Source organism: Calidris pugnax, unplaced genomic scaffold, assembly GCF_001431845.1.
Source record: "Calidris pugnax isolate Ruff unplaced genomic scaffold, ASM143184v1 scaffold69, whole genome shotgun sequence".
NCBI lineage: Eukaryota > Metazoa > Chordata > Aves > Charadriiformes > Scolopacidae > Calidris > Calidris pugnax.
In genome coordinates, this window is record NW_015090859.1 from 7,293,722 (window position 1) to 7,319,273 (window position 25,552).

At 39.9% G+C, this 25,552-nt stretch overlaps 1 protein-coding gene across 4 annotated transcripts in view; it reads left to right on the forward strand.

Annotated features, from left to right (window-relative positions):
* Positions 1-25,552, forward strand: part of FGF14 (fibroblast growth factor 14) — a 418,625-nt gene that overhangs the window by 169,831 nt on the left and 223,242 nt on the right. For 3 of the 4 annotated variants that reach the window (XM_014944156.1, XM_014944155.1, XM_014944157.1), the window contains exon 1: positions 1,304-1,541. The exons of the other annotated variant lie outside the window; for it this stretch is intronic. In XM_014944156.1, coding sequence (XP_014799642.1) covers positions 1,539-1,541 — 3 coding nt within the window. In that variant the 5' untranslated portion in view covers positions 1,304-1,538. Of the gene's footprint in view, positions 1-1,303; positions 1,542-25,552 lie in introns of those variants that run through there. 4 annotated transcript variants of the gene reach the window in all.

The following is a 25,552-nucleotide window of genomic DNA, read 5'->3' on the forward strand; positions in this document are numbered from 1 at the left end:
TGAAGCCCTGTAGACACCAAGCCTTAACACACCTCAACACTGGCTGTTAACATATAATTCCCCACAGCTGGTGTTTCTGTGGTTTCAGCATCACCCGTGGCCCATTTGGTGGCCACACAGGCTGTCTAAGCCAGCTGAGTTTGCTCAGCAGTGATCAAACCAAGCTGAGCCTCTTAAGCCACCGACCACCCACAGAGGTATTGCTCTTCAAAAGTCCTGATTCTTTAGACAAAGCTTAAATCTAAGTAGTAGCTGCTTATATTTCACTGGTCACAGTCTCAATGACCTTCCTCTCCTATGTTTTTACCTGCCCTGCTATTTTTACCGCTACAGGTTGCCCTTGTTCATTCGTATGCCTGCGCCTCATTGTAGAAAGGGCCACATGGACTCCAGGGTTGTGGGGGTGATGTACTTTCACAAGATATAGTCCCAGGTGCACTAGGCTCATCCCAAATGTCTCTGTGACAGTCCTCAGGGCTCCATTTTGATATCTGTCTTCTGGTTTGTACTGCAGACACTCTATCCATTGTACACGGTCACTTCTGTTTAAGCTTCTCAGTTACCTTGTAATAGTTTTGCTCCTCGTAATAGTTTTGCTCCTCACCTTCCCATCTCCTCTCCTGTGTTTTCTCCAACACCACTGTAACAGCTGCCTTAGCCTGAGCCAACTCACAGTTTATTCTTTTACCCCTCCCATTTTTTGATACGTGAGACTTCTTTCTTCAGTTTCTCCTGACACCCTCACCATCCTCTCCTAGCAGCAGCTGTTTTTTAGCCCTTCCGCAGCAAAGGTACATTCCCTGGCCTTGTACTCCCCAGCGTGATCCCCACAGCATTTGTTTTCCTCCCCTAATGCCCCACTCTTATCTTCACGTGCTCTCACAAGCTGCTGCCTGCTGCCCAACATTCCTCCAACCCAGGCCACACTCCCAATTAACTCCTCCTTCCCCATAAGCAATCCACTCTTCCTAAGGCCCTCAAAAACCCATACAACTTTACTTAAAAGACCTCAGATGTCCAGGGGTCAGCACCTCACTCTCCTGCCCGTACTTCTACCACAGAAGCCCTAGTAGTCTTTCTCCTTCAAAGACCTTGACTGTTTTTGCTGATGGGTTTGAAATCTCCTTCGCCATCCTACTTTGGCATACATGGGTTATGACCCTTATACCAACCTGATATTCGAGTGTTCTTGTTCGCTGTGTGTGACAATGATACAATTTCTATTTCTGTTCCCCTCAGGCTCTCACATTCTTGCTCTTATAGCCTTGGTTTTTTGAGTTCCCTACATTCTCCACCAACCTGTTGCAAGAAAAACGACACTGTTTGCTGCTTGCAGGACCCACCTGGTGCAAAGCGTACGAAAGAGAATAGGACTGATTTTTTACTAATTTTAGTAAACAAAATTGAAAAAGGCGGAGAATTACCAGCATTTGCATTGTGCTAGGCAATTTTGGGGATCGCTTGCATGTGTTTCAATATGCACAAAGTCACAAGGAGGACAAAATTAAAGGGGAATCAGTTGTCGCCTGGAGTCTTGCATGGTAGGTGAACTCATTGTGGTGTCCATGTACTATCTTACTTTCATGTTTTTCTTTATATAGTGCAGTTTCACAGGAAAACACTCTTTATGTAGTCTGAACAAGTTTGGGTGTTTTTTTCACAATTCACTTTGCAGAGATTCATGCCTTCACAACTGCATTATATGTCAGTGAAATGTTGTTTTGTGAGGTGGCTTTAGTTTTGCAGTAGCTTTGCAACCTGTTCATATTGAAAAGCACTTAGTTCCACTAACTTTCTAAGCTCCTGAGAGTCCATGGCAGCTGTGCTCTGCAGTAGAAACAGTCATGGTCAGAAGTGGTGATCAAGGTTTTCTGTCCTGGATATTGTCCACTTGTAGCAAAAGTTAAGTGGCACTGAAGTGGTTGGTGGGGTCTTCCAGCTGAATCATGAGAATTGGAACTGCATTCCTACTTTAAAGCTTTCAGAGATTAAGTCTATCAAGTCCCTAAGATTAGGGAGTTACATTGATTCTTTCTTTAGCGTGGAAAAGCTTGGGATGGAAACTACATCAAGTAAAAAGGCTCCAAACTAAGAAGAAAAAAAAATGGGTTTAATTTAAGTTTTGCAGTGAGGTTTTCTGTAGTGAATCTGGAGGGGGGTTGTCTATTGATCATTAGTCATATAACCAGCCCTACAGGGACCCTAGTTGTAAGTGCTGGCTGTGCGAAATTAAATTTAATAATGTTTTTTATCTTGTCTGTGTTCATTGAGATTGAGCAAACCTGTGGAATTAATGAATTGTACATCATTTCCCCTCTATGGAAGCAGTGTCAGTTTTTTATTACTTGTCATCATGAGTGTCTTTGGCTTACTTTTAGTAAAGATCCTCTGCAATGTGCTGGTTTTCAGGTGTTCCTAATAGACCTAAAATAGTTAAGGCAGTGTTTTCTGTCCTCTTGTCAGAACTGCCAGTTTTGACAAGGAGTATACATTGGATTTGCTGCATTTATTTTGTATTTTACACACTCTTTGGTTAGCTAAACTGGTTTTGTCTCTCTCCTTTTTTTCCTGTTGATGACAAATATGCAATTCTGGAAGTCTTAGGCTATTCCGAACCCTCTTCCCACTTGCAACTGAAATACTGGTTATAAATCACCAGAGATTACTCTTTGCAGGTTTGGTTTATAGGATTCCCAGGTGTCTTACTGGCAGTTGTGGGAGGAAGAAACTGCAATACGTGTCCCAGCATGGGCATCCTTAAGTGTAGAAGAGAAGCGGGTGTAGAATGGGGAAGGAAAGGTTTTAATAAATGAGGAAAAATTAAGATAGAATTTGCCAAAAATAATTCTTACTGCTATAAATAAAATAAATTTTAATTGTAGTAGCTTTACTTAAAATTAATACTTTTTTTTAACCCCCCTTTCTTCTTTTTCCTTTCCCCTCCTCCCAAAAAAAGGCAAGAATTTTAACATGCAGGAAGTTTCCTACTGCAGATCTGGGAAAGGGAACAAGAAATAAAGAGAAGGTCGAGAAACTACTTGAGTGTACTTAATTGGACATATAAGAATAAGTCCTGATTACAGATAGAAACTGCCAGAGTGTTCATATTCCATCCAAGCCCTTGATATTATCTCATACCGTCCACACTCCTCCCCCGGCTGCAATAGCTATATCATTTTATTTCAAGGTATCTAGGTGTTGCCTACATTCTACACATCTCATCTACATATCCTCTAGGTGATGATATGTGACATGTCTCTGGACAAACGGAAGCTCAAAACAAGAAACTGAAGGAAAGACAGGATGGCTTTACTACATTCTAGTTAAAACACTTTTTCATCAGCATGCTTTAGAAATGAGAATTTTTACTTGTAGAGGAGTTGAAACAAACTATTATATATTCTTCACTTGCATATACGTAATATACAAATGAATATATTTATATACAAGTGAACATATATTGATTTACTTTTAATAGTAAATTAAATTAAAAAAAAAAAAAAGATACAGGAACAAGAAGACGAAATCAGTCTTTGCAAGGTGCCTCCTAAGTTGCTGCTGGCAATGAGGACGGCAACCTCTTGACTGGACAAAAGACTGAGCCTGTCTCTGTGCTTTACCCTTCCCAGCAAGCCCGAGCCTGTAGCAGCTTACAGCAAACCTGCATGACATATTGGATGGTTTTTTTGTTGTTTTTAATATAATGCAGCTCTTCCCCAGGGTGGCTGTAGCAGTGTCCACCTCTGCATCGGAGCGGTCGGGCTCTCAGATTACATGCACATAGTTGCTCTGCAAGGCAGGGCTTTATCTCCCCAGATTTCTACTACATCACAGCTTTGGTAATGAAAGTAACTTTTTCCACTTTCTTTCAGCCTTGAGAAACTTTTACTCTTTCTAAATATGTGGTGATCACTACGCAGATATCATTTTGCAGTTATTTTCAAAGATATATCGTAATTCCTCCTAGGTTTAGACAGGGAGAAATCCGTAATAACAGTTGGTAAAGAATCTGATTCATTGCTGTGTTACTCTGCCTAAAGCCATCTAACTCTGTCTACCAAAACTGTATTGGACTGATTCCTGGGAAAATTGCTGGAATTAGAGTCATGTGTAACTAGGGTAATGCAGTGATAAATCACACCTATTCCCTTTGCAGTTGTTTTCCTGCACTACTCTTCGTATTTGTTCGTATTTGCTTCTAGAGGTGTGCTTAGTAACTACTCCCATTACGAACGCTATCTTTGTAGGTTTTCTGGATGCCTACACAAGCCTTTGAACAACCATCTGGTGGTATGTGCTATGGCTTGTTATTTACATGGCATTTAACTGTGCCTCTGTAAGCGTCAGTAATATAATGGAGACCAACACTTTCCACTGAGCACCACACTGAAACCAAGTTGTATAGCATGCTATATCCAACTGTTAAAGAAAAGGAATCAGTATTAAACTGCAGGGAGATTCCACTAGAAAACAGGCAAGTTAATTTTTACTTTTCCTTTGCGTGATTCTTGCTTTTATTGGTTTGTTGGGGTTTTTTGTTTGCTTGTTTTTTTTAAGAAGCACAGTCAGTCTCAGCAGTTGCCATGAGCAGTATCTTCAACTTCGGACTTTTTACCTTAATCCTAGCCCCATTCTGGTTTAGATAATTTGCCTTTGGGGACATTCTATTTTGTTTTCTTTACAACAAGTTACAGGAATAGAAGTGCTGGGAATGGAGTCATATTGACAAGTTCCCCAACATAACATACAAAGGATTAAAGCAAAGCTGTTAATTTTCTCTGCTTCCATTGATGCAATTCGGAATCATTATGACGCTGGCAAAGGAGACTATTTAACCACATTGTTCTGTTGCTATTTATAAATGGGATCTCGTTTAAATTTAGAACACAAAACCTTCCTGGGTGGAAAACTGCCATCTTGTGTATCTGCACGCAGTGCAGTGCAAGGGATCCGATCTGATCACTGCCAATATCACTGATGCAATACTGATAGCAATAATGAGAATAGCACGGGGTTGCCCGTAGGGCTCAATTCTGTAACCTTGTCGCATGCAAACCTATGCCCTCGTCAGTATGTGGAGTTTTACAGAGACTATGTGTTCAAATGGATGAGTTTATCACAGATCACGGGGCATCTGGTGTTCTGACTGTGGTGTACATCAGAGCCGTGGGAGCTCCGAGTTCCCAGGGGTGCCTCCTAACTGCACCCTGGCAGCACCCCTGAGCACATGGAGGATGCGTACCTTCTTCTTTCCTTTTTCTCTTCTCCTGCCGACCCTTCTCTTGTTCCCCTGGGAAGCGGGCTGGGTGTTTGGACAAGGGGAGGTGGAAGCGTGGGGAGCACTGGGTGCTCCCAGAGCACCAATTCGGGTTTGAATAACGGGAACTGGTTTGGCTCGGCCACCTCCTGTTTGCACAGCTGCCAGCACTGGAAACCTAGGCTAAAAAGAGTCAAAGCTGCTGCTCTACTGCAAATGTAGAGAGATAACATTGATAATTAATGCAACTATTTGTAGTTCAAATTAGATATTTTCAATATCAATATAATTAATAACTCTCAATCTGTCCTTACATACACTAGGGTATGTAAGGCGTGGAGTCAGCTCTGCTTTTACTGTTTTAAATTCTTAGAATTTGTTACAAGTAGTAGTCTTCATCCACACAGAGCAGGTAAACCTATTGCATTGACAGTGATTTTCCAAGAATGGAGTAAAAAGCATCCAACAAACATCTGTATTTTTTTTGTATAGCAATTGTAGATGGAACGTTTTATGTACCCAAGTAGTTGTGGCTTTTATCTAAACTGAGATAGGTAGGGGTGCGTTTATGAGGATTTATGAAAGATCTTTGTCTTAGCTGGAATTTCAGTGTGCTAGTAGCACATAGAATCATAGAATTGCCCAGGCCGGAAGGGACCTCCAAAGGTCATCTAGTCTGACCTCCCCACAGTCAGCAGGGACACCCCCAACTAGACCAGGTTGCCCAGGGCCTCATCGAGCCTCTCCTTGAATATCTCCAGGGATGGGGCCTCAACCACCTCCCTGGGCAACCTGTTCCAGTGCTCCACTACCCTCACTTAGCACTGTCAGGTTCAAAGCAGCTTACATTTGCAAACACTGATTACTAAAAGTTGTATGAAATGGTGATTGCTCCCAATTAAGAGCTGGGGGATCAGAAAAAACAATGAAGTGATCCAGTCATTTTGAGCCACAGTTGTTCCATGTGGGAGAGGCTGATTCTCCCAAGTCTTAAGTTTATGAAGTAATTGCTATTCAACAGTGGTTACATGAAAAGAGTACAGTCACATAAATCACAATAGTTTGACCACTTCGGATTAACAAATTACTGCCTGCCAACCAAGCAGCACTAATTTACCAGGTAAAAGTTGCAAAGATGATTTTTATTACAGTTAAATTATTAAAATTTAGTTTTATTAAAATTATTCCTGGGGCTGAATATCTCAATTTTATTGAATATAAAATAACTACATTTGCATGCAACTTTTCTTGATGCTATATATGCTTGAACTATTAGGCCACCACAAGTTGCCTATGCATAAATCTACAATATCAGTTTGTCCTTTTTCTTTAAATAAATTCTTGGTTGTGTGAGATTTCAAACTTGCAGAGTCTGCTGTTCATGTTACTGTAACATGAGTTTTCTACCCTTTGACTGTGGCAGTTGTAGGGATATTGCATTTGTCAGATATCATAAGGATGATGAGAATGAAAGAAACATCATTTCTGTGCTTGGAAGGAGATTTCAGGACATGGGGATGTGCTCTGACTGTACCAGAATTATTCATTTTATTATTTGTTTGTTCAAGTTTGAAATGGGATATAACTACCAATATTGTTAGAAATTACAGACTTGCACTGCTGTAATTCACACTGTGGTGGATGCCTGCAGTGACAGGCACAAAGTATACAGCGTATATTCTTGCTCTTCCATTTTTTATTTTTTTGTGCATTTGAAACACACTTGAGCCAGTGCAGAGAAAAATAAGTTCAAAGCCAGGAATTCAATACTTGTATGAACAAACGGAATAGCTGGTGAAATCTTGCACTAGAGGGATCAGTTATAAAATTCCTATGAGTTCAGAGGAGTCAGGAATTTTCTTCTAACTTAAATTTCAGAAATGATGTAGAGTGTATAGATGTATCCTCATCTTTACTAAATATATTCCAAGCTACCTGCTTCACTAGCTGATGATTAATAGTGATTAAATCGTTAGTTTATTAATCAGTGAGTGATAATAAACTGCAAGGACTCTGAAAGACCTCAAAACTTCTTTTTTAACTTTGGAACATCAAAAACATTTCTGTTGTTTCAGCTCTCCCTTACACTATCACACCACAAATTCATAGCTTTGCCAGCAGTGCAGTGTTCCAGGCGGTTAAAATATGCCTCTGGCACTGATGGCCACAGAAGATCTGCAGATGCTGTTTGCTTTGAAAGATTTTTCTTTTTGAAGGGGGCCCACCATGGTTTAAGTAGCTTGCCATAAAGGTCTGAGCTGGATTAGCCGCAGGATCCATCCACACCCATTCAGTTTGATCGTGTGTGCCCTTTTTTTCTGTACATAGTTCATTATGAAGTCTCTCTTTTCAAGCACAGCTGTGGAGATGAGAATATACGATGAGATGTGATGTTCAGCACAGTTTGATTCACAGTGCAGCAGCGTCTCCTCGAACTGCAATCTGCTCGGATTTCAATAATCAGAAATAGGACTTTGTCATTTCACAATATGACAAACTTCCTTCACGAAAATCCACTCTCTGGGCACAAAGGGGTCTTCCTGCCCTTGCCCAGCTCCCCCAGGGCCTCCCCTGCCCTGCCTGTGGCCCAGCCCGTGGCCATCAGCCTTTCCCCCCGTGATGCCACAGCAGTCCTACAGGACTCCTCATAGAGTTAGAGCTTTAACTTTGGAGTTTTGGTCAAGTTCTGGTCAAGTGCTTTAGCTTGAGTAACAGTACGCGGCATACCGGCTTTAATCCACTGCTGAAATACCTATGACAGTGTCAGCTCAGCTTCACTGAAGTTGCTAAGAATTTGGATGTGAGCTGCCACGCCTTCACTGCTTTCTTTTGGAGGTGGCAGCATTTCCACAGTAGATCAATACATGCAAGTGTGAATTTGCAAAGACACTTTTGTGGGGTCACCACCAGGCTGCTTGTGTGCCCCGCTGAGACTGACCGCATCCATGCCACCAGGAGAGAAACAGCAGGTCCAGGAATGTGGCCAGGGACTAAAAATATTGCACACACGTGCCAAGGAGTGACATGACATTTGAAAAACAGCATACTTAGCCTGATGGGTCATGCTGGATGAGGCCTAGATTTCCCAATCACTTGAATATGCAATGGGCACTGCCGTAGCACCTCCAAGTGGACATTTATGTTGTACAATTATCAAAGGGCTCTGTATGCAATTGGTCTTATTCTTACCCTTCACAGTAAATGCATTTGATGACAAAGTTACTTGTAGACAGAGAAAACAGATTGCTCTGTTTATCTTCAGCATGCCTCCACGTCTAAGCAGCAAAACCAGTTCTGGCTGTTGGCTTCCATCAGTTTTTCACTTCTACTCTTGAGGTATTTGATCCTCAGAGTAGTATTTGCTTTGTGCCTTGGAGATGGCAGCCAGTATTCAGTCCTAGGTTCTAAGTATGTAATGTGAAGCCCTGCTGTGGAATTTGAGACACTGAAGAAAAACAGCATACCTATGAAACTGTAAAACCAATGAAAGGTTAGGGCAGGGGGAAGAAGGTTTTACAGAAGGTAGAAAAATGGCCACACAGGGGCTGTGATTATATGGACACTACATCTAAGGAGGAAGAGAAAAGAAAACAGGTGAGGCGCTGTAATCAGTGGGAGGAAAAGTAGCTTACAGGCTATTATCAGAGCCCATAAAAGAAGGAGGAATTGTGGGCAGCCAGATTTGTTGAAACAGGGGTTAGTCATAGACCCAGAGTAGGATGGGGAACCCTGGGGGACAGTGAAACTGAGGGAAGGAAGCATGTGCAAAATTGAACTGTGGTAAACAGTAATGAGCTTTGTTTTGCAGAGGTGAAATAGTAGCAGGGGTTAATAGTAATGGAGGTGAAACAAAAGTTCCAGAAAATGGAAAGGAAGCTCATCCCTTTTACACTACAGTTATTAATCCTTCACTTTCACCAGCCATGGGGTGTGGGCAGAAATTCTGGCTTTGCCTAAGAACAAATGGGCTCCAGGTGGGCACTAAAGTGAGCCAGGCTTGCACGTCCACTGCTCGTCTTGCCATTCAGTCAGGCTCCAGCAGGCCCGACTGAATTCCAGTTTAAGTGAAGTAGCACCTGGAAAGAGCAAACCGCTACCAAAGGCCATCCATTCCAGACAGTCCCAGTAGTGGGATTTATCTTGCTGCTCTGAACCTTAAATGATAGCACCATAGAGTTCTGAAGTGTGATGAGTGTCCTTCAGTGTGTCTGTTCCAAAGTCAGCCAGTGAACCTTACCTTGTGCTGGGAGCAGGCTAGGTACCCCTGGAAGACAGCTCATCCTAGTTATTCTATACACACTCTGGAAGGGATGAACTCCTCTTGAGAGGTGTTTATTTTTCTCCCTGGGTTTAGAAAAGAAGCCTGAACTACTGACATTGATGAGGGATGTGATTCAGGTCCAAACTGAGGCATTCAAGAAGATGCCGATGTGCAGGAGTCAATGGAGATGCAGTCAGTATGCCCAGGGGAGCAGAGAAGACTGTTCAGGTCACCAGCAATGGTGGTTGCTTATGGTGAGATGACTCCTTCTGTCCCCCTTGAAGGTACTGACTAGATCTCAAGTGACTACAAAAGGACCACAGGCACCCAAAGTTCGGTGTCTGAATCAAGAACTACACCCCAGCAGAGGTGCCTAAATTCTAAATTACCAAAGCCAAATGAAGGTAATTTTGGCCTAGAAGAACAACAAAAGCCTGGTTTTTTTCCTTAATCCTAGCTCGGGATTTCTTTCCTCAAATATTTAGGTCCCCTCATTTCTCTGCTTTCACTATAATATTTGCCTTTAAGGGTTTCTCTGCAGTTCCATTCAATTAAAAATGTGCCTATAACTACAAAAGGAAAAAAATAGTAACAGAACAAGGTCTGCATTTTCAGATGTTGAGATGAAAACATGAATTACGTTAAAATAGTCAGAGATTCTTTTACATATTCATTCTTAATTTTTCCACGGACTTGCAACTTGTCAATCTTTACCAAGAATACATCTTCCCTTGAATGGTTTGCCTCGACGCTCTGCTAAAGGGGAGGGTTTTTTCCCTCTTTCTTCTTGAGCACACATTCTGAAAACTGAATGGATGATAAAGGCAATTGGCAGCTTCCCCCCCACCCCCAATTAAATATTGACTTATTACTTGAATTTGGAGCTTGGTCTGAGAATTGGGCCCTGCTACTGCAAAAGATGTATGTGTATCCTCTACATTTAATGACATGAAGAGTTCCACTGAGATCTGGGAGTGTATTGCAGTGTAAAAATTAAAGGGCTATAAATCTTTGCACTATGAGGTTCCTGCAAGAAAAAATGAACTAAATGCTTATAGTGGATCAAAAGCAGTCAGAAGTTAGCATGTTAAATTTGTAAGATCTGTCTGATATATTAATGCTCCTACATTAAGGAATTTAATTTGTTTGAATTAATGAACCTTCATATTCTATCATTTGACTAATATAAATAATTTGGAAATTTTTTCCTCCTTTTTTTTAAAGAAATCCATTTGTCAGTAAGTCAGCCTTTAAGAAATTAAGGTGAATGAAAAGTGCTGCTTTTAAAAAAGTTATAATTTATTATGCATTCGGTTACTTTGCCTAAGTTCTCACACAGATGAAATGCATTTGTGTGTGTACAAAATTATTTTTTAACAAGCTTGAGAAATCTCCTTGCTTACCCATTCATCAGTGCTTTTATTCCCACTTTGATTTTATTTGTGTTTGGATCTTGGTAGGAAACTCCAAAATCACTGACATTTTTACAAGACTGCTGTCAGGTTAAATTTACATTTGAAAAGTTTCCTGGGATTTTGTTGGATTTTTTTTCTTTTTATACTCATTAGGAATACCAGCTCTACTGGATGTCAAAAGTGTTATTTGTAAAAGCTGTTAAAATGCCCAACAATGTGCAATATTTGAAGTGCTTGGTATGTCCCACAGTTTCACTTCTGAAAATGTACTCTAACACAAACTGAAAGGTTTATTTTTTGATGGTGGTGTACTACTTTTGGAGCTTTTCTTTGGTTTGTCTACAAGTAATTACAAGTATTTTAATTCATCTTTTTCTAGCTTACACTTTGAGACTTTTAAGGATTTATTTTCCTCCTGAAAATATTGACAGACAGGTATGACCAAGGAAGAGATCCTCTGTGACTTCAAAATGCTTTGTCTACAGATACCTCTCAACAGCTCATGCTAGGCAGAGAGTTGATAGATTCTGGCAACACAATGGAGAAAAGAAATATCTCTGGAAGAGCTTTACTACCTGTGCATTCCTGTCCGGGGATGCCATCACAGGGAAAAGCACTGCCTGCTTTTGCAGGTACTGCTGCTCCCCCACATCTGTTGGCACAGGCATTTATCAAACTTCTACATTGCCTCTAAGCAACGACCATGCCTTTTGGTTACATTGTATGTTTAAACATATGATGCTTAGAACATCAGTTTGCTAGAGAAATTTTTGTCCTTCAGTTCTTATTTTCTTCCACTTGGTTTACAATAGGCTTTTATTTTCTTGATCTGGTATGGAGAAAAATCAAATTTTTAGATCCTCAGAGGTGGAACACTCACAAAGACCTGACTCTTCCTTTGAATTGTTATCACTAACAAAGAAAAAAAAAATGTGGGTGGTTGTTGAATCTTTGCCATGGAGTGTTTTTTACTTGGAAATTCTTGCCAACAGAAACCAGCTGAGAAATACGAAGCCACACAAGCAGTAAAATGTTCATTTTTTTTTATTATTTGCAACCCTAGATCAATGCTTTGCTATGACGCAATGATTCATGGGAGGTGCATGCTTTATGGTGTAGAGAAGCACCTTCAGGTGTCTCATATCATGCTCATTTGCCTGTTTTTACATGATCCTAACACAGAAAGACAAGAATATGCCAAAGACTGCATTTGTAATAGCACACTTAGACACGTTTTAGTTTTAATTTAGAAAGTCTATCTCGTTGGTTTATGAGTTGTTGCCTTAGATAAGCAAGAGAACAAATTGTTCTCCTGGGGGGGGAGGGGAGCAGCACGTGCTAAGAAGCTGTAATCATGTTTTCCTCCTGGGCATTTTAAAACTCATTAGATGGCCTTTTAGTCATTACAAGGACTCAGAGCCTTCCTTCAGTTTTAATGAGGAGAGCCCACACCCAGGTCTACCTACCTCCCACCTAACCTTCCAGCATCTAATTTCAGCTTTTAGCTTCACAATAAAGTTAGTCATCAATCCCTTGGATAATATATTGGAACTTGAGGTGAGACAGTACTTGTCCCTCGGTAGTTTTCTTCAATTTGAGCATCTCACTTGTGACACCTGGAGCCCTGGAGGAAGACGCGAGCCCATGAGGCTGGCAGTGTACTGCAGCTGTAATTACCAATAAGGATGCCTGTGTTCCCCTTTCCAGTTAGTCATCCTTGGAGATGTGTCTTTTTTAGCGAAAAGGAGGGGATTAGCAGGTAGAGGGAGCCTATAAATATTCTTGAATAGATGTGGTACTGAAGAATTGGAGTTCTTCAGTAATTTGTCACAACACACCGAACGAAGCAAGTGGTGAGATCATACTTTTGTTCTGTAGCAGTGACTTATTTGCTCTGGGAATGAAGTTGGGTGGCTTTAAACTCCCTGCCTCCTGTATTATTAGATATATATTAAATTAAGAAAAGCTGGTTTTAACCCATTGTATCTTGGCTGCAGCGAGTATGTTAGCTGTGCTGGTGAATTATAGCTCTACAAGCCATTTGGTTTACCTGTACCTGTAATTCAAAGAGTACTTTCCTCCCCTCCCTGTTTTTTTCCTGTGTGAAAGCATTCCTGTGTAATGTTTTCAGCCTTTTTCATTTCAGTCCCACTGAATACACTAACAGCTTTTAGAAAGATATGGTAGCTGCTTCTTTGATACTCTATTGCATGGATTCTGAGACGACTGCCTTTTCCCCCCAGATTTGATGTGTTATATTAAACTTCTTTAGGAAGAGGGGATGCTGCAACATTAAGCGCAGATGATTCTTCCTTCTCTGACATCCTGTGGGATGGTTCATTCCCTTGTTCAGCCAAATCTGAGGGACAAAAAGGTTTTTTCCTTCTCCCTGCGCATACTGATAGTTTCTCAACATAATGCTCATCAAAACACCCTCTATTCAACCACTTTTCTAAACCAAACATCATTTATGAAAGAACTGAAGAGGTCTCACTTGCAGTAGGGCAACTTGTATCACCTGTTCCCAGTTCCTGTTGACCGAGTGATGACCTGATACCCCAGGATAGCAGTTTTGGGTCCTTTAGTGGTCTGTCCTAATGCAAGGTTATTGGTAAAATGCTGGACAACTACTGCTGCTGAAGTAGTATTTGGCTACAGGAATATGTTCCCTCAATGATTTGTTAGTGGAAACATAAGGCACGTGGGAACACCACACGTTGAACCTAATAGTTGTCATCACACAAAACACGTGCAGCAAACTATGGGCTTTTAAAAATTCTTCTTTCAATTTTCACAAACACTTGGTAAGTAATTCTGAAAGGAAAAAAAAATCTGTGCAAATATATTTAAAAGCATATCTTTTCGAATTAACTGTGGGTATTGTTTGACTGTTGCACTAATGAGACAATATAACCAGTAAGGGAAATAAAATTAATATTAAATAACTTCAATGAAATTGCAGATTTTGACAAACACCATTATTTTTCTTGAGGGAAATTTCACTAGATTTGGTACTTTATTTTTTTTGCTGCTGCTATTTTGCAAACTTTGTGTCTGAGATTGTTGGGACAGAGTCAGAAAGCAGGCTTTTATTTGAATGGGTCTTCTAATAGGGTTTGCTGCTGCAAATTCAGTTCTTATGGCAGCATGTCATGATTCTAAACTGCTTTTATTAAATTTATACTGGTAGAAATTCAATCTTTGAAGAGAATCATTGGAAGAATGATGTTTTGATTTGGAATGAAAGCTAACTGGTTCTGGAAATAGAGGGTTGTGAGGTTTTCAGCCTCCCTCTGTTTCACTAGCAAGTCTGTTGAATGGTCCTAACTCCTTCATGAGGTCTTAAAACAGCTGATGCAGAATTGGTTTACATCTCTGGTTTTATTTGATGTCTGTACTCTAATCTGTGTTAATTAGTTTGAGCCATGTATTATTTTCTTTCTTGGTGAGAAATGAGCATATTTTTATTATTGTCACAGATAACTTACTATCAAAATAATCTAGCACTTCTGCAGAATTGGTGGGGGGAGTTTTGGAAGGGCGAGAGTTTGGGATTGCAACTGTAATTTGCTGACACGTACAGCTTTATACTAGAATTGCACTTTTCAGGGTGGGTTTTTTTTTTTGTTTTTTTTGGTTTTTTTTTTGTGTGTGTGTGTGTGTGCATGTGTACGTAGTTTCAAATAACATGACGTGTTAAATCTGTAGTGTGTGTCTGTTGGCAGCTACTGTAAAAATTCAGACCAGAGGCAGTGCCCTCATCTCAGCCAGCCTGTCAGTGGAGCTCAGCAATCTCACAGGACTAGCACCAGCAACCAGTTTCCAGGGTCTCTCATAGTTCGTTACAGCTCAGTAAATCTCTGTGTGAGAAGTAAAATCTGTGCTATAAATCCATCCATGGAATCAGCTAAATCTTGCACTTCGAGCAAAGGATAGCACTGGGCTTTGGTGTGTGTCTGTGCATGCAGGGTCAGTTGGGTCTCCCCACTCTCTCTGTCTCAGTGGGTAGGTTTTGGTCTCCGTTCCACAGTCTCTTGGTTCCTGTCATCCACCTGGGCTCATATAAAGGCCACAGGTCCTGTAAGCAAGGGGATTAATTCATTCTAATATTTTTGTATATATTATTAATAAAGTTGCCAAGGATTCTGACCAGGAAAAAATTAAAATGTATAAAGTGAAATTCTTTTTAGGTGACCTAAAAAGACCTAAATGAAATTGGTATTAGCGCCTTCCACTTCAATACACTATGAATTCTTTAGTCTGTTGCCTTCTGTAATGCTACTGAAAATGCGCTAAGAAAATTAACTATTGCAAAGTATAATACTGTTTGAATTTAACTATTTTTAATGAATCAAATATTTCACCATGTGAGAACAGTGCCTAGTAGGAGCACACATAAAAGGAGTATAGGCAAAAGGCTGGACTCTAAGGATTAACGTCATTCATATGACAGAATTTACCATTCCAATAGTAAATAACAAACACGTCTGAAGGTAACTTAGAAGAATTGGTAAAATTGTGTTATCTTCAGGCACAGAAAAGCCTTATGCTTACAATACCCAGTGGAAGTGTAATCTTCTTCCTATTAAGATCTCACTGTCATTGTGCCTGAAGTATTCCTTTCTCTACAGTGTTGTAGGCATAAAGCTTTCATGCTGCCAGGGGATGGTATCTCCCCACAAAATCCAGAGCTTTCTGTTTCAAAGGGATGTTGTTAGTGCTCTGAACACCTAACTTTGTATCTCCTGTGAAAACGGATTTAAAATACTATGGGAGCCGTATTTCCCTTTTTCTTGTTCTGCTGTTGGGCTGGACCCAGAAGTGAAAGAAACTAGTTAGCTACTGAGTAGAGTAAAAAGCAAGTGAAGCAAACTGTATGAAACAAATTCGTATTTTAGAACTCAGCTTTCCTATATAAGATCAGTGACGGATTTAGAAAAATAATTCATATCAGATTATCACAAAATGCAATGAAAGGTGAAATTCTTTGGAAGAAGTGTTTGCCTAATATCTCTAATTAGAATGAAAGCTTACTCTTTTTTTTTTTTTTTATATTTAAGAGGAAGGAACTAACCAATTTGCAGCATTTGCATTTGCATCTGCAGAAAGACTCAAGAACAAGGCCAGAGTGTGGATTCATTTCCAAATTATTCTGATAGAGCACTGAAATCCTTCTAAGTCCTGTGTGAAAGAAATTAAGGCTTGGGATCCCATAGCATAGTTTTCTTGCAAATATAGACACAGATTTGCAATTAGTATGGAGGATCTTCAGCAAAATTAGTGAAGACCCCCTATTTAAACTTGGGATGGATGCCCATGTGAATGCCAAAGTGAATTTTTTTCCACTGCAAAACAGAATTTGAGATTTAAGTGAGTAACTGCTTCACACGTGTAAGTTATAGACAGAGATTTCTTTCAGGAAACTGTTGCAATACAGACAGCATATGGCTTGTACCCTTTGTCAACCCTGTTCTGGAAGTGACTGCTTGACATTGACAGTTACAGTGACCCAGGGGCATAAGGTCTCTTGGAGTCTGTTGCCTTGTGTTAAATCGAGGTTCCAGTCACTCCAGAAACGTAAGCATTCCTGTTTGGGGGACTGTAAGTGAAAATTAGCTTTATTCTGAATTGACATTTCTGGAATATTTAGGTCTTTGAGAAAATAATTAAGTGATTATTGTAGTATGAAATTTATGTATTGGCATTAATTATTGAGGCAGAGGACATTCAAGGCAGAGGCAGAGACAAACATTTTGTTTCTAGGATCATTCTTGTAGCACAGAGGGTTGGTGCAAACTTTGTGAAAACCTTTAGATTACACTAGATTTTTTCTATTTGTGCAGCATATCCTCAAACAATGTCAGAACATTTTTCATATGAATTTCATCAGTAATAGCGTTTATAGCCAAAACTCCTCCTCAGTTATTTACTTTACTAAGCTCAGTGTTCTGATCTAGCTCCTTCACAAACAAACCTGTGTTTAGCAATCAATGATGTGATTTTCTAAGTGTATACTTTTTATACTTAGGAAGGCAATAGTATTGCCCAGTTTTACAGAAAAATCAGCAGTAACAAGAGAACTGAACTGAGAAGACATTAGAGGCAAGTAATGCTGGAAATGGTTTTGCGTATTTTATTGCTCTTTCAATTAATTCAGAAACACAAAACCTTATTGAACTGCTTGAAATTCTTCAGTATATGGGATTTCTGTGGGGATGTAAAAATATGGACTTGAGAACTTAAGGAGCAGAGACTCTGTTATGAACCACTATTGTACTAGAGAAATGAGAGAGAAAAAAAGTAATGGATGAGGTTGCATTTTCCAGACTTTTGTGAGTCCTACTTAGGACCTACTTAGACAAAAGCATCTCAGAAATGGTCACTGAGTAATGAGCTAACAAGAAAACCCAGCTACCTCTGGCAACTAGTTGTTGTTCTAGGTTAAGATCCATTTTGACAAAAAATACTGTCCTGAGATTAAAAAAAAAAAAAAGTGTGTACGTAGTTTCAAATAACATGACGTGTTAAATCTGTAGTGTGTGTCTGTTGGCAGCTACTGTAAAAATTCAGACCAGAGGCAGTGCCCTCATCTCAGCCAGCCTGTCAGTGGAGCTCAGCAATCTCACAGGACTAGCACCAGCAACCAGTTTCCAGGGTCTCTCATAGTTCGTTACAGCTCAGTAAATCTCTGTGTGAGAAGTAAAATCTGTGCTATAAATCCATCCATGGAATCAGCTAAATCTTGCACTTCGAGCAAAGGATAGCACTGGGCTTTGGTGTGTGTCTGTGCATGCAGGGTCAGTTGGGTCTCCCCACTCTCTCTGTCTCAGTGGGTAGGTTTTGGTCTCCGTTCCACAGTCTCTTGGTTCCTGTCATCCACCTGGGCTCATATAAAGGCCACAGGTCCTGTAAGCAAGGGGATTAATTCATTCTAATATTTTTGTATATATTATTAATAAAGTTGCCAAGGATTCTGACCAGGAAAAAATTAAAATGTATAAAGTGAAATTCTTTTTAGGTGACCTAAAAAGACCTAAATGAAATTGGTATTAGCGCCTTCCACTTCAATACACTATGAATTCTTTAGTCTGTTGCCTTCTGTAATGCTACTGAAAATGCGCTAAGAAAATTAACTATTGCAAAGTATAATACTGTTTGAATTTAACTATTTTTAATGAATCAAATATTTCACCATGTGAGAACAGTGCCTAGTAGGAGCACACATAAAAGGAGTATAGGCAAAAGGCTGGACTCTAAGGATTAACGTCATTCATATGACAGAATTTACCATTCCAATAGTAAATAACAAACACGTCTGAAGGTAACTTAGAAGAATTGGTAAAATTGTGTTATCTTCAGGCACAGAAAAGCCTTATGCTTACAATACCCAGTGGAAGTGTAATCTTCTTCCTATTAAGATCTCACTGTCATTGTGCCTGAAGTATTCCTTTCTCTACAGTGTTGTAGGCATAAAGCTTTCATGCTGCCAGGGGATGGTATCTCCCCACAAAATCCAGAGCTTTCTGTTTCAAAGGGATGTTGTTAGTGCTCTGAACACCTAACTTTGTATCTCCTGTGAAAACGGATTTAAAATACTATGGGAGCCGTATTTCCCTTTTTCTTGTTCTGCTGTTGGGCTGGACCCAGAAGTGAAAGAAACTAGTTAGCTACTGAGTAGAGTAAAAAGCAAGTGAAGCAAACTGTATGAAACAAATTCGTATTTTAGAACTCAGCTTTCCTATATAAGATCAGTGACGGATTTAGAAAAATAATTCATATCAGATTATCACAAAATGCAATGAAAGGTGAAATTCTTTGGAAGAAGTGTTTGCCTAATATCTCTAATTAGAATGAAAGCTTACTCTTTTTTTTTTTTTTTATATTTAAGAGGAAGGAACTAACCAATTTGCAGCATTTGCATTTGCATCTGCAGAAAGACTCAAGAACAAGGCCAGAGTGTGGATTCATTTCCAAATTATTCTGATAGAGCACTGAAATCCTTCTAAGTCCTGTGTGAAAGAAATTAAGGCTTGGGATCCCATAGCATAGTTTTCTTGCAAATATAGACACAGATTTGCAATTAGTATGGAGGATCTTCAGCAAAATTAGTGAAGACCCCCTATTTAAACTTGGGATGGATGCCCATGTGAATGCCAAAGTGAATTTTTTTCCACTGCAAAACAGAATTTGAGATTTAAGTGAGTAACTGCTTCACACGTGTAAGTTATAGACAGAGATTTCTTTCAGGAAACTGTTGCAATACAGACAGCATATGGCTTGTACCCTTTGTCAACACTGTTCTGGAAGTGACTGCTTGACATTGACAGTTACAGTGACCCAGGGGCATAAGGTCTCTTGGAGTCTGTTGCCTTGTGTTAAATCGAGGTTCCAGTCACTCCAGAAACGTAAGCATTCCTGTTTGGGGGACTGTAAGTGAAAATTAGCTTTATTCTGAATTGACATTTCTGGAATATTTAGGTCTTTGAGAAAATAATTAAGTGATTATTGTAGTATGAAATTTATGTATTGGCATTAATTATTGAGGCAGAGGACATTCAAGGCAGAGGCAGAGACAAACATTTTGTTTCTAGGATCATTCTTGTAGCACAGAGGGTTGGTGCAAACTTTGTGAAAACCTTTAGATTACACTAGATTTTTTCTATTTGTGCAGCATATCCTCAAACAATGTCAGAACATTTTTCATATGAATTTCATCAGTAATAGCGTTTATAGCCAAAACTCCTCCTCAGTTATTTACTTTACTAAGCTCAGTGTTCTGATCTAGCTCCTTCACAAACAAACCTGTGTTTAGCAATCAATGATGTGATTTTCTAAGTGTATACTTTTTATACTTAGGAAGGCAATAGTATTGCCCAGTTTTACAGAAAAATCAGCAGTAACAAGAGAACTGAACTGAGAAGACATTAGAGGCAAGTAATGCTGGAAATGGTTTTGCGTATTTTATTGCTCTTTCAATTAATTCAGAAACACAAAACCTTATTGAACTGCTTGAAATTCTTCAGTATATGGGATTTCTGTGGGGATGTAAAAATATGGACTTGAGAACTTAAGGAGCAGAGACTCTGTTATGAACCACTATTGTACTAGAGAAATGAGAGAGAAAAAAAGTAATGGATGAGGTTGCATTTTCCAGACTTTTGTGAGTCCTACTTAGGACCTACTTAGACAAAAGCATCTCAGAAATGGTCACTGAGTAATGAGCTAACAAGAAAACCCAGCTACCTCTGGCAACTAGTTGTTGTTCTAGGTTAAGATCCATTTTGACAAAAAATACTGTCCTGAGATTAAAAAAAAAAAAAAGAAAGAAGAAAGTTTGCATCTTTCAGTAGATAAGGCCAAATGTGAAAGACCCAATGTAACAGAAGTAGGAGAGTCAATTGCTAAGAGGTACTTACTTGTTTCCTGCTTCATCATGTGCCCATTTTAGAATATTCAATCTGTTCTATCCAAATCTTAGCATAAACATTGTAAGATGGTGGGGAGGCTCATGGCATTCCCCGCTGAGGTATCTGTCTAAGAAAAAGTTTAAAAGGTTATAAGAAGGTTTTAGAATGTATAGGTCTAAAGCACAGGCTGTTTATGAAGATGCAGCTCACTGAAATGCCAGCTGTGAGGCAGGTTAAGGGGAACGCATGAAGCTCATTTTATTATACTAGAGTCTTGAGTCGCAAAGAAGCAGATCTGCAATTTCATTTAAATTGTGGGGCGGTATAGGAGATAGGATATAGGAGAGTGAGGAGAGAATGGCTTTTCTTCTCCCGCTGTGAGAATCAGGCGACTGGCTCATTGTGCCTGCTGCCCCAGGCAGGGCCAGCTGCTCTGCTGGGTGCCCGCAGCAGCGTGTGGTGCAGAGCAGGGCAATGTGGGGCAGAGCAGGGCAATGTGGGGCAGATCGGTGGTGGCTGCCCCTGAGCTGTCTGGGCGTTGTGAGGAAGCTCTGCCGCTGAATGGGCTCTGGCAAGTGAGGCAGGCAGGAGCAAGCGCTTTTCCCAGCTGTTCTCCTTGGAGGTTGAGTGTCTTCAGTGTCACCTTGGCTTACAGCATGAATTCCCGATTTGTCGTTATCATAGTTTTAATTTTAAAAGACCAAAATTATGTCTTTCCTTTAAAGTAGGGGGGCTTGGTGTAGTTTCTTTAATAAACCTTTTTTTTTTTTGTAGTGGTCATGATTTCATAGAATCAAAGAATTGCTTGGTTGGAAGAGACCTTTAAGATCATCAAGTCCAACCCTTAACGTAACACTACCAAGTTATCTCTAAACCATGTCCTTTTAAACATACACATTTTTTAAATACCTCCAGTGATTGTGACTCAACCACATCCCGGGGCAGCCTGTTCCAATGCTTGATAAAACTTTCAGTGAAGAAATTTTTCCTAATATCCAATCTAAACCTGCCCTAGTGCAGCTTGAGGCCATTTCCTCTTGTCCTGTCACCTGTTACTTGGGAAAAGAGACCTTTCACAGAATCACAGGGTCACAGAATCACACGGGGTTGGAAGGGACCTCTGGACATCATCGAGTCCAACATACCTGCAAAAGGAGGTCCACCTAGACCAGGTTGCACAGGAATGTGTCCAGGTAGGTTTTGAATGTCTCCAGAGAAGAAGACTCCATGACCTCCCTGGCCAGCCTATTCCAGTGCTCTGCCACCCTCAAAGTAGAGAATTTCCTCCTCATGTTTATATGGAACTTCTTACATTCAAGTTTGTGCCCATTTCCCCTTGTCCTGTCACTGGGCACCACTGAAAAAAGACTGGCTTCATCCTCTTGACACCCTCCTTTTAAGTATTTATAGGCATTGTTCAGATCCCCCCTTGGTTTTCTCTTCTCTAGACTAAAAAGACCCACGTCCCTCAGCCTCTCCTAATAAGAGAGATGCTGCAGGCCCCCAGTCATCTTTCTGAATTCCTTCAAAGGTGCTATTTCAATGCAGTCAATCTAAATTTAAACCAGTGCTTCTCTGATGAGAAGCAGATGAAAACATTAGAGTTTTCTTAACTTTTTTATTTTTTCTTTCTTTTAGAAGTAGTGAATGGCTTTTCTCCTCTGACCCTCAGACATTAATTTTTTTCTATTTGGTTGGGTTTTCCTTATAAAAGGAGGGGAAGAAGCAGCCTGCTGAGCATATGTTGTAAAACCTCTGCCAGATGCATGAAATAGTCAAGACTGAGAATAGGGGCAGAAGAAGGAATCCTTTTAACCATTGAAACTGCAAAACCTATCCTTAAAGCAACTTCTCACGGTGTGTGACTGCAGGTCTCTGCTTGAACATCTTAACCCCTAGCTAGTGCTGGTTGTAAGGCAGTTTGGAAGGTGACTAGGAAAGAGGCAGCAAAGTTTCTCCCTTGTTTCATGGCCTGGAACATGTGTTGGGCTGGGTGACATGAGAAAATTCACTCTTTAGGTTTTGATCTTTCATTTTCCTTAACATTTTTCTTGCAATTACGTTTGTTGTTTTTGTACTGTAGCTCTATTGCCAACACCAAGGAAAGGTAAAAATTTTATTTCACCATTTTATGTGACTGTTTCTCGTAGAGGTACTCAAAGGGAAAGGGACCCAGAAGCCAGACTTTGGGGAACAGCCAACTCTTAGGCAGCTGCATCAGGGTCTTGCTCTGGCACTGCTGCCTGCAGAGCAGTCAGACTTCAGAAGAGACAGACTGCATGGTGCAGTCCAGTCCCAGACTGTGAGCATGGTCCCTGGTCTACAGAGCTCACTGAGGCCAACACCAACTCTCCAGGAAAAGGACTTGTATTCTGGAGCTCACCTAGGGAGTAGTTACTGCCTTTTATAGGAGAAATAAGGTGCCATCCCCTGCCCCCAGTTGTCTCTTGGAAAGATGAGTTGTGTGCAGTCCTTGGCACACCAAAATCACGGCTTCAGATTACAAGCAGGTCAGGAGTCAAAGCTCTAAGGAAGATGATCTCACATCTCTTGTTAATTGTATTTCCCACTGCTTGGCTTTTGATGACTTCCCACCTGGAGCATGAGTCTCTTTCCTTACCTCTAATTCTCAGGCATTGTATGTTTCCTCTGTGTCTAGCTCTTGATTTTCTATTCTGCCCTTTGACTAAGATTTAAAAAATTAGACATTATTTAGACATGCTTAATTTAAGGCAGCTAATTCCTTCACTGAGTTATGTTAAGCCTTTTATGTATTCAGGCCCAGACATTTTAAGTTTGGGGCTTCTGATATTTGGTGTAAGAATGATGACAGTCATTCTGTGGATTTAGTAGCACTAAATTACCTTGAGAGGTTTATGGGAGAGAAAGAAATTGAGTCTGCATCCAAGGCTAGGACTCTAATCAAGGACTCTTTCCTGTGGCATGTTTTCCTAAGTTGCTCTGCTTGTTTGACTGGTGGGTGTCAGCACATTGCAATTAAGCATGATTCTTACTCTTGTGTTTCTGAAACTAGGATTGGATATCTGTACTGCCAAGTTGTTTCCATCAGTAGCCTGACTATTAGGATAAACTAAAAATCAATACAGTTATGCGACAGTATTTATGTGCAAGATCAACCAGTTTATTTCCATGCTTATCATGATCAACCAGTGCTCTGCTGAAGTCACTTTCAGCTCTGTCGGGGTGCAGTTTCTTTTTAAAGCTAATCAAATCTAACTGAGGATCTAATCCCCACCTGAGCCCTCAGGGACCTGCAGGTTTCAGCCCCGCTTTGAACTTTTGCAGCATGCAGATGGGTCACATTGATTTCTCTTATGGAGAATTAACTAACAAAAGTGAATTATGGGATCCAGGGTTTCACTGGATCATCAAGTTTATCCCATTTGCCCTGCAGCTACATGTTCATGAGATCTGGTGGGAGGCAGAATGGAAATGTGCTTTTGGCAGCAGCATGTGATTAGACTCAGGAAGGTGTAACATATCACATCTTCTGCTAGAGAAGCTAGTGATTTAATGTTTGTGTTAAAGTGATATTGAGTAATATCATTATTGTTAAGATAATATTTAGTAAAATTAGGTAATATTTTTTTTGGAAGCATTTAGCGATTCCACTCATAGACTGTTACCCCACCAGGCTAAGCATAGTACAAAGACATAAAAAAAAAGATGATCCTTGCAGAAGAGCAGTGTTATGATCCTAAGTATAGGTTATAATGTGTGCTAGAGAAGTTTGAGGGGAAATAAGCTGGAAGATTCACCAACAGGTAATATAAATATCTTTCATTCACTATCGATAACTGCATGAGCCATCCATTAATGTTAGACTGCTGAAAGAAAATAGAATAGAGCCTGAAAAAGTACTTAAAACAAAGTTTAAACCTAATTTAACTAAAATTTTATAAACTTCAAATGATTTCTGGAATTATTTTGGACTGCTTTTGTTTTGTGGCATTATTTTTCCACGTACTCTTGGCATTTTGTCATTTGAGTATTATTTGTGACCAGTGGCGTCTGGTAGACTCTCCTGACTAACCCAGTTCCTTTCAGATTGGGCTGTTGTAATATACTGCCTTGTTTTGGAAGGAGGAAATATTAAGTCATTACAGAAAGATCCTAAATCATTTTGAACTTGGACATTATTTCTTTTTATGGCAGTTATTGAGGGATGGACATTTATTTCTAACTAAACAAAACAAAATGCATTGGCTTAGCCACGTAAACTTAGGGCAACTTTTACTGACTAGTGGCATCTTTATTAGCTGTTTGGCTTCAGGAGATGCACAGACTAGTGAATATTATGAAGACCCTTATTGCTAAACTGATCTTTAACTTGTTGCAGTACATTGAGTACCGTATGTTTAGGAAGGTATATAATATGCTGAACTTTCTGAAACCCTAATGGTTATGACTGTAAAAACTTGTTAAATTGGATTTACAATGCTTACATTTCTAAAGATGCAAAACTTCTAGAAGAATTTAATAACAGAAGAATTTAAATGTTTTGAAGTAAAATTATGAATGAATACAAGTCAGGACAAAATGACATATGCTGAAAAGATCACAGACTGACAGAATGGAAGGGACCCTTTGCCCTGTGCAGCCCAGGAGGCTGTTGGCCTTCTTTTCCATGAGGGATTGTTGGCTTATGGTCAACCTTGTGTTCACCAGGACTCTCAAATCCTCTTCTGCTAAGTTGCTCTCCAGCCAGTCAGCCCCTAGCCTGTACTGGTGCATGGGCCAGGTAATATGGTCTGGTAAAATAAACATGTATCCACAGATTAAATGTAGCTACATATGCTATTTGTATTTCCTTCTAATAATAGTTTATACAATAAGAAAATGGTCAGCAAAATTTCTGTAGGAAAAAGGATAAATTTGGAAAGACCTCTTGAACTAAATTTGTGGTTCTTGCAGATAACAGTATATAGGACACAAATAGCTGCACAGGGCACTCAGAGGGTTCTTTCTTGTATAGTGAGAAGTACCGTATTGGCTTTTTTTCTGTCAATAGGACAACAGTTCCACATTAACAGGATCTAGCTACATGAATCTAAAATAAATTTTCATCTTCCCTTCTCCTTTCAGTTCTTTCCCTTACAAAATATGATTATTTTCTGTGCATATAAATACATATATACATACATGATAAAGCTTCAGTTTATTTTTAAGGAAATTTTTATTCCAGTACTTG